Here is a 9,897-nt window from a genome sequence, read left to right on the forward strand (position 1 = left end):
CGAGGTTACTTTCACGTGCAGCTTGCTGACATGCTCTATTTCGTGAAAATTCAAATAAAATTACCATAAAGTCTGTCGTAGTTCAAAATTTTCAACAGTTTTTATGGTATACTTTCCAAAGAAAGCAGTTTAACTATAACTACGCTTGCGATATTCAAGCGTTACCAAATCGGAATTAAGATTTTTTTAGCGTTAGTTTAACAGAATCACTAGTTGAACAACTAGTTTAACAGAATCACTTGATTACTCGATATTTAAGCATTTCACTTTTCGACTTGGTATAGATTTAATGGATTTTTCTGATTGCTTATGTAGCGCCGACGGTTTTACTGCTGAACGTCTTTTCCTCAAACTGAACATCATTCGAGATAAAATTATGATTTTTGTAATTGTGGTTTTTTCGACATACTTTGACTTATTGGCTCTCGTTTCATATTTTGTCTGCTAGTTCGCAATGCTTTGTTTGTGTAGTGAGGCAAATGGTGCGAAACCCCGCGTTGCCTCTGTGTTGCAAGTTCTGTAGTTTGTAAATTTACCAAGCCAGATTTTGAGTAATCTTAATTTTTTTTCGATGTTCAATTTGCAATTTTTGTGCATGTGTTTTTAATCTTTTTTTTTCAAGTTAATTTTACCTTAGTTTTTCAACGTAATATTAAAAAATTGTCTTCGTCTGTATTATCAAAAGTTTGCAGTGATTCTTGTAGTCTATATATGAAAAGGTTTTTTTAACTAAAAGTTTAATTGCGATTTTAATTAGATTTATCATAATGCAATATAATATGTAGTGGATATTAGACATCAAGTTTTGACAACATTTAAGAATGAACTTTATTTAAATGTTTTTTTTTTACAAATTGGGTTCTAAGAAGTTAAGTCGCTTCTATTGTTTTTATTCTGCTTCATTTTCTCTTTTACTTGGATGGTCTTTTTGAAAAGCCATGGCTGTTTCTTGCCGGGTGTTCCACTGACATACTTCTTGGGACTTTTGCCCGGGTTCATAATTTGCTCATGGTATCGCAATCTGGTGTCTGCTTCGTCCAGTTGGACAGGATCGAAGAAGTATAATTTCTCCTCTGACAGTTTTCCATCGGGCTGTACTTGCTGTATGAGTTGCATCGAAGACTTCTTAGAAATGGGAGGAACTGTTTTGGAGTAAGAAAACTGGAAGACTTGGTTACTGTCTGGATACATAACTTGAATTTTATTGTCTGGCAGAGTTCGGTAATAGCACGGAACTGCGCTTAATCTTGTAGTTACCGTCGGCTGTTGTTGTTGTTGTTGACTTTGTTTCGGCTCTTTGCCGACAAAACTAGTCTCGAAAACCCCCTGACTTCGACTTGGCGGAGCTTGTTGATGTCGCTGGTCCAGCATCACTTGGCGTGTTGCCGCATTGTTCGGTTGTTCATGTCTGCTGATTGTGGCGTTTGATGAGAGAATCGAACTAGACGAAGGAGATGCAACTAAGTTATGCGAAGAGGTCGGAAGGGTTTGGCTTAATTTGTACTGTTGCAAACTGGAGTTGATGCGGTCTAAGTCGTCCAAACTTCTACCCGGTCGTTGATCTTCCGGTCTCAAAGTCATGGATCGGCTTCGACTTGGGCTGGCTGAGGTTTTTTGAACCTCTTGGCTGTGATCATTGGAATGTATTACAGGTACCTGTAAATAATTGAAATATCTTTAAAATTAGTACATACTTAGTAAAACTTAGCTTCATAAGGTATAACAGAATAATATTAGAGATAGCTGATTTCTAGATATAAAAAAGTTCTGTTCAATAAATACGTGCCTCTTGAGAATTTGTTGACTTCAAGTGCATTTCGAGTTCTTTGGTGAACTTTTGGAATCTGTTCTTCAAAGTTTTCTTTCTCTTGTGCGGAATCTGAAACATCAAATTACATTGTCCATTAACTCTAACTCGATATTAATTTTGATATTAATATAGTTAATTTCTGAATGTTTTCGATACCTTTGAGATCTGGGGTGGTCCGTCGCTGAACTTAACACGTTTCTCCATTGCTGCTCTCATCGAGGGTAGTAACTCAGAGTCGCTTTTGGACCCTGGATCTATTTCGTCCTCAAAATCGCTCTGTGCTGCTATGAAATTGTGAGTGAACCCTGGATTTGGAGATTGGATGGACCGATCTGGAGTTTGGTGACTAGCTGGTAACTTTTTTCGCTCTTGCTGTCGCTTGTCGTTTCCGTCTAAATCGTTGACTGGCATCTTGAGCCGATAGATCCCGCCCTTGGTTGAAATTATATTCCCACCGTCCACATAAATTGGAGTCATTCGTGGGTCAATTACTGCTGTAGTAATTGTGGGTCCGTATTTAGTAGCAGAGGGGGTACTGTTTTGAGTGTGACTCATGGGCGAAAATTCATTCGTTTGGCTCCGTGAGACTGAGTTTAAAGATTCTTTCGACCTAGCTATCTGCGTGCTGTAACTAGGTGGCATTCGACCGTCTATGCATGTCTCAGGCGAAAGTTGTCGGCTAACGTTTGCCGAGTTGTCTAGGGTAGCCATAGGTGATGGCGACGTACGCCACGGATCCTGCTCGTCAACTGTCAGATGTGCTCGTGCATAAGTTGAAGGGTTCTTTTCAACTACTGTCAGTCCTTGCTTCTGCGGTTTCACGCGTTTCTGCTGATCCACTTGACCTAAATATTTAAGGACCATTTCGATACGTCCATGCAATGTCCGAGAACATTCGAGAAAAAATTTGAAGGCCTTAAGAACATCAATTACTCCTGTTGATTGATTTTTTTCGCTTTTTTGAACAAAAATGTAATACGGCGCAATTATCGGTCTATCGGTCCAAATGATTTATTTGACAATTTGGTCAATAATTTGTTATTAAGTAAAGCGCTTAATGCATAGCTTTGTTTGATTAGTACTCACGTCTAGTCGAGTAGTGGTAAAGACTAGCTTCATCACTGCTGTCTGCTATTTGAAAATTCACTGCTCCGCTTCCGTGATGCTGCTGCTGTGATTTATAGCTAACTGTCTGATTGTGTAAAAAGTGGTGGGCGTCGTGCTTGTAAGCTTGCATGAGATGACTGGAAGCACCGGTTTGGTGTCTTCCAAGAGTCTGTGTTCCGTAACCCATTACAGCTTCAATTTGGTTCTTTCCCAGCATCCCGGTTGTTCTGTGGTTGAGGGTGCTGGAAGCCATAGGTCGCATAGTTTGTGTCTGCACTGTGGTAGGGGGTGAGAAGGTAGTGCTGCTAATACTGCTAGAGGGTCGCAGTGACTGCTGGCTTGTGACGTTGTAGACAGTGAATCGGGATCCCTCGGCAGTGGAAAGTAGTGCTTTATCTGAGGACTGGTGCTTCCGCTGTTTGGAGGCATGAGCAGTGGTCGCTTCTGATGACGTCACTAGTGATGAAGTAGACGATTGTGGTGTGGCTGTTTCGCCTATCGGAATGAAATCGCTCTAGAAAAAAAAAACGAGTTATAAGCAAACCTCCTATTTTGAGTAACCTCTTTTTTTCCGAATGTATAGCAAAATGGGGTGTGTTCTCATTTATTTGCATTGAGGTGTTGCAAATTGTTTTTTTTTCTATTGTAACGGAAACTATTGTCTGGTTCTTTTACCTGCATAGATTCTTGTTCTTTGAGTGCAGTGTTTTTGGTCCCTGTCTGTTGCGGTATTGTGTGCTGTGTTGCAACTTGCTCTTGGGCGATTCGGGTGACTTTGTGTTTTTCTTCATTTGTTGGAGTTTTGGTATTGTTGCTGCCTCCGCTGCTGCGACGACGTGCGACCGCTTCGTGCACATTAGCGTCCTGAAAATCGTTATTTTCAAAAGTATAATTTAGTTATTTTCAAACGTAAAAGTTTTCCAATTAGCGCTGTAGGGTTTTGCAAGCGAAGATGCAAGAAAAGTGTTTCTTCCTCAACTCGCACCTTTTTATTAATGGTTCAAGTTAACCATTTGGTAAATTGGGTAAAAAAATAATAGCTGGAAGAAACACTCTTACATGTGCAGCATCATCTGAATCGGAGCTTTCGTATTGATGTTTGACTGGATGACCTTGAGCATCGAGAGCAGTGGGAATGATACCATGAGTGTTGCCGACCACCTTAGATGCAATCGCAGACTTCGAGGATCTCTGGCGATGTCTTCTGGGGAATGTGCGGGATCCCCCGGGCACGGCCACTAACTCCTCCGCAATTTGTCCGTCCTCGCCGCGACGTTCTAATATACAATCTCGATAAAAAAAATTTTGTGATGTGCGGCCCGAGGCATAAACCGGATGGTAACTCAGGGGCGGATCTAGAATTTTCAAGAGGTACCAACTCTCGCAAAAACAAACGAAGGGTTGGTCGGCCAGAAATGGATGTTATGAAGTAGTACCAAAAGGAGGAGGGTGGAAATCCCTGAGCGAATCCCCATGAATATGCTAAGTGTAAAAGCCAATCTAAACTATGGCTTGCTCACATGAGCTTACTTATGAAATCTTAGCGCCACCGAGGTTTGAAAACTGCGATCAGAACACCAAAATGTCACGGTTATCTTTCCATAATTTATTGATACTACAGTGTAAACAATTATTGTTTTGTAGAAAACATGAGAGTGATTTACCTATCCAAACTGGCGACCCATCCGTTGTTTCTTTGATTCTGTTGGTCGGCTGACCAAGAGTATGATGGATGGAAGATACCTCATTGTTCGAGTGTTGTCTTCGATGACTTTTATTCTTCCTTTTAATCGAGCCAACGGCCTGTAGACTTAAACTACCGCCTTCCAAATGCATTGTGGCGCGCTCCGTCGGTACCTCCTAGAAACATAACTGTGTCATCGCTTAAAATCCTGAAATTTTAAATTAAATTTTGAAGTTAATTAAGATAAAACGCTGGCGCCGAAAAACTATTAAAAATTCCGGTAAAGGGGCTCGGAGAGGACAAAACACGGGGTCATCTGGACTTCTATTTCTTCTTTCTTGTCAGACTATAATTTTTTTTCAAATTAATTAAGAGAAATGAAGAATGAATTGGGATAAATCATGGGCCATACGTGTTGTTTGATCTCGGGTGTGGCCCCTGTGAAACTGGCCGATCTGCGTTGCTTCCTCACAGTCTTCTGTGTGCTGCGTCGTCTCAGTGCACTCACATGGGCAGTCTGCCGTTCATGTGCTGCTTCTAGGAGCAGAATTGAGGCCTCGTATTTGAGTTGGATCCACTCGTCGCTTCCGATCATCTTGTCGTTCTCAATCTCCATCAACCACATTTGGATGTTGCTCAACTAAACCAGTAAATGTTCTCCCATCAAAGTTACATCATCCCATTCCCCTCCCCCTCCCAAATAAACAGAGGGAGTAGAATCCCGCACCCCTCTTTTATTCAAGCCAGATTGAATAATTTTATTTAGGAATGCCTAAATACTTGATTCTGACTGGCTGAAAACTGCACCGCACAACCAATATAGTATTGGTCCAAAAAAGCTTAGGATATTTTGATTCAAATTCGCCGGGCTTTTTGATTGTTGAAAATGGTTCTGTGAGGTTAGCTAAGATTTGTGGGGATAGACTGACCTTTTCTTCCAAGGTCATGACTCGTTTCTGGAAAAGTTCAACTTCGTCGGCAATTTGCAGAATTCTTTCCATGCTGTCAGTGTCATTTACATTGCTAGTGTCTAAAAGATTTTGATATTATCTCTAGCTTTTATTGATTTTCTTGTTTTTTTTTTCAGTCCTAAATAAGAGCTTCACCTGTTTCGAATTTTTCCTTCAGTAGTGACAAGTTAAGCTGTCGTAGAAAGTGGATTTCACTTAAGATGTTGTTTTTCATCTCCTCGTGCTGAGCGTGGATGCTCTGTTTTGCCAGTTTTCGATCGCCCCCGTCCTGAACTTCTGTTAGGGAGTGCCTTTGTTGGTCTCTGAATCTCTCTTGGTCGCCAGTCTAGATCAAACGAGACAATAAGTTTCTTTGACTGTTGTTTATTTACGAAAAGTTTACGTGTATTATATGCTACAGGTATAATTGAATGTGTCCATTTTCAGATATAGAAATGGCAGGTCGGTCTTCGAAAATTCAACAGCACATTAACTACAAAGTCCGAGTTATGTTGCAAGATAGTCGCGAGCTGCAAGGAGTCTTTTTAGCGTTCGACAAGCACATGAACGTAATTTTGGGCGACTGTGAAGAAATGAGGAAAATAAAACCCAAAAAGTCAGGCGAAAAAGAGGAACGAAGAGTGCTGGGTTTGGTTCTATTAAGAGGCGAACATTTAGTATCCTTAACAGTAGTCGGACCACCTGTTCAAGAAGACAGACGAGTACCCTTAGTTAATAACCCAGGTGCTGGAGGACCGGGCATGGGTAGAGCGGCTGGGAGAGGAGCCGGACCCATGGGTGTTGCTCCTGGTCTGCAAGGCCCCGCGCCTGGATATGGAGCACCCTCGCACCAGATGATGGCTCCTGGTTTTCATGGAGGCCCCCCACCCGGCCCGGGTTACATGCAACCCCCAATGATGCGAGGACCCCCTCCTGGTCGATATTAGTCATATATTCGATGTTTCTATTCAAAACATGGGTTCAGATTTGGCGTCAAAAGCATGATGATCTAAGTGAATTGAAAATGGATATACGCGAAGTGCAATGAAAGACTGTGATATGAGTATTCTAAGACTGGATTTTGCGTTCTAGAACTGTTAGCTCTATTGTTATTTAACCATTTTTGTCTTTTTGATTCAATGGCAACTTTTGTTTTTATACACGGAATTATAAATCGTTTTTGTTTGACAATCCTTTTTAATTACACAAGCCAAGCGCAGTGTGGTACTGTTGATCCAGTTTTTTTTTTTGAAAATTGAGTTCATTTTATCAGAAAAGCGTCAATCATAAATTGTTTTTGAAGTTCAAAGAGCTTTAAGGGTATATATTTTTAAAATAAATTTCGAAAGTTTTTTTTTCAAACAACAAGTTCGTTTTTCATTCTTGGTTACTTGCGTTCATTACTTTTTACCAACTTCAGTGGGCTATGTTTTTTTTCGACTTAGCGGCTTTCTTGTTTTGTATCGCAAGTGGTGCGAAGCTCAGTTTCGCCTGTGTAAAATAATTCTTTTGTCTGAGTTTGTCAAATGAGCTTTTATGATCTGAAAGTTCGCTAGAATGAATGAAATTGGTTGCCCTTGAAAAATGTGTTTTGAGAAATAATTATTTAGCGTTTTTTTATTAGCCAGTTTGTTCGTTGATGAATATCATAGTCTAAATAAAAATTTAAATACTATGTGACATAGTAGAAGTTTATGAATCGCAAGTGGTGTGAATCTCTGCTTGCCTCGGTGTACATACATACTGGGTAGATGGATTTTAAAGTAAGTCACTTAGGGAGGGTGGATTTAACAATTAATCCAAAAATTCAGTATTCAAAGTAAAAAATGCGACGACAAACTGGTCAGTTTAACCCTTTTTAATCTGTAAGCTGACGTATACGAGTTACTGTCAATTTTTTATCCTCAGACTAACGTAACTAAGGTCTCAGACAAATGCAAAAAAATTGTGACGTCATTTAACGCAGAGTTTAACTCTGTGAGATATGATGATCAAATATAATATTAATCAGTGACTTTAAAATTGCACCGTAAGGATCGCGTGACGTAAATGATAGTCTCCTTTTAACCCATGAACTTGAGCAAAAAACTGTCGTCAGTTTGTAGAGAAGGTGAAAGGCTTTAAATATCATTGACGTCAACACTATTTACTGCAATTCATTCAGTGTCATAAGAGAACAAATATAGTGTCTTTATTTGGACATTTATGCGAAGTGTGGTCAAGCAATCACTTAAACTCTTTCCAGCTATTCTCTGCCATAATTTACTGACAGAAGGTGTAAATAAAAATAGTTTTTAACTTCACGTGCTCAGATCATGTGTCCGGTTTGTTATAAGTTTCAACCATAGGAAAGTAAGTACGGATCGATTAGTGGTATCAGGTGCATTTGACATTTTGTGGGGAAATGTGCCCGCGGTTCAATTTTCCCTCATTTTGACATTCGGTTGCCACTTGCGAAGATCTCCGACTCCTCTTGAACGTCCTTCAGGTGTGATCAAACTCAGATTTGCAGACGTGAACACAAAAGAAGACTTGATGAAATGCGTTTTTTACGCCAGAATAGATCTGTTCATATCTCAATACATCAGCCCTTGCGTGGGTTTTTATCGCTACCCTTGCTATGTAGATAATGAGACTAATGCGCAGCCTAAGGGTGGTACGATAAATTGATTTGCCATATTTTCCCGACCACCTGAGCTAAATTAATGCATGGATGAAATAGCTAAATCTGCGCAAATGATTGTTTGCATCTTTCTGCCGATGAAAGAGCGAAGATCAAAAGTTAGAATTCAAAGATTAGAATTTGTGTAAAAGTTAAAGGAACGTTCCATTACCTTTGTGCCTTAGGGTCTTTGAATAACATTTTTAAACGATCAAAGCTGCCATTGAAGCAGAGCTGTTATTGAACTCCAAATTGCGGTGGAAAAAATCATCAACTGCGTTGACAAATAATGACTTCTTAAGTATGCAAAATTTAGGGAATAGGAAAACTGAGACGATAAATTCCTTTGATTCGCGAGGGAACTCAGCATGCGCAGTAGTGCATAAAATGAATCAGACCATTTTTTGCCCAAAACAGTAGATTTTATAATTAAAGTTTCCGGTATAATGTCACTAAAAATGAAACGCGAAGTCTTGAAGTTGTTTGTTGTCTAAGTAACTTATACTTTGTAGCAAAATTACCCGGAGAAACTCTGAATGGCGTCAAACAATTAGTATTTTGTTCTTAAAATATGCAGTTTTTTTGGCTTCAATGAAAAATTTCATATTGCTTAGTTAGAAAGATTTCAGACTAATGTCAAAAATATGTACCATAACGAATGTAGGGCTTTTTTAGTTTCACCCCGGTTGCCATCTGATGCTACAGCTTAACATGTATGAAACTTCATTTCTGGCGTAAAAGTGCTCATAAATCATAAAATAATAATCTATTATCTATCTATTATATATTTAAATGCGGGCTTCACTATCTCGCCATGTTTAAGCTTTTTCAACGTATTATTTTTGCATTTTTAAGCTATATCGTATAGTGCAATGGTTAAGAATTTTTTTCGATTTCCAATTTGATTTTAGTGGTTATTTAACCGAGTTTAAATTAAGCAGCCCAATATCGAATTAGGGGTTGCGAATTTGGCCTCCAATTTTGAATGCCCGAATCATTTTCATTTTAGCTAACGAGATAAGACGATTTTTGAGATTTTTTCAAAAATTATCTGAAATTTCAAATAACAAAATAATTTAAAAAATTTGAAATTCCCAACCCTGTAGTTGGGCGCTGTCAGAGTACGCTAAGGAGTTACAATTCTTGCCTCCAAATATGACTGTTCAAATCCTTGTAGTTTTCGAGATATGACGTTTTTTGTGATTTTTTCTGAAAATTTTCAGAAAACATAAATTTTTTTTTCGCAAAATCTGAAATTCCCAACCCTGTTGTTGGGTCCTGTCAGAGTAATCTCAAAGATTGCGAACCTTGCCTCCAAATATGACTGCTCAATTTTTTCTAGTTTTCGAGATATGACGTTTTTTTGTGATTTTTTCAAAAATTTTCAGAAAACTTAAATTATTAATATTTTTTTCTAAAATCTGAAATTCCCAACCCTGACAGAGTACTATCAAGGATCGCGAATCTTGCCTCCAAATATGATTGCTCAAATCCTTGTAGTTTTCGAGATGTGACGTTTTTTGTGATTTTTTCAAAATTTTCAGAAAGTTAAAGTTATTGTTTTTCGAAATTTGAAATTCCCAACGCTATACTTCGGTGTTGTTAGGGTACTCTAAAGAGTTGCAAATCTTGCCACATGCGAATGATAAACGCGACTGCTCAAATGCTTTTAGTTTCCGAGATG

General features: G+C 39.0%; 2 protein-coding genes across 2 annotated transcripts; one reads left to right on the forward strand and one right to left on the reverse strand.

Annotated features, from left to right (window-relative positions):
* Positions 1–751: 751 nt before the first annotated feature.
* LOC134851015 (uncharacterized) lies at positions 752–5,897 on the reverse strand (the record flags this gene model as incomplete). The annotated part of the gene is given in 10 exon segments (XM_063866894.1): positions 752–1,656; positions 1,787–1,879; positions 1,967–2,655; positions 2,897–3,431; positions 3,593–3,781; positions 3,977–4,194; positions 4,582–4,777; positions 5,014–5,241; positions 5,531–5,631; positions 5,708–5,897. Coding segments are annotated over 10 exon segments (3,234 nt in total), but the record flags the coding sequence as incomplete, so codon positions are not given.
* Positions 5,898–6,006: 109 nt separating this feature from the next.
* On the forward strand, positions 6,007–6,498 carry LOC134852042 (small nuclear ribonucleoprotein-associated protein B-like). The gene has a single exon (XM_063868322.1). It carries the CDS (start codon positions 6,007–6,009, stop codon positions 6,496–6,498), a length of 492 nt encoding a protein of 163 aa, XP_063724392.1.
* Positions 6,499–9,897: the final 3,399 nt, after the last annotated feature.

The sequence above is a fragment of the Symsagittifera roscoffensis genome, chromosome 7, assembly GCF_963678635.1.
Source record: "Symsagittifera roscoffensis chromosome 7, txSymRosc1.1, whole genome shotgun sequence".
Classification (NCBI taxonomy): domain Eukaryota; kingdom Metazoa; phylum Xenacoelomorpha; order Acoela; family Convolutidae; genus Symsagittifera; species Symsagittifera roscoffensis.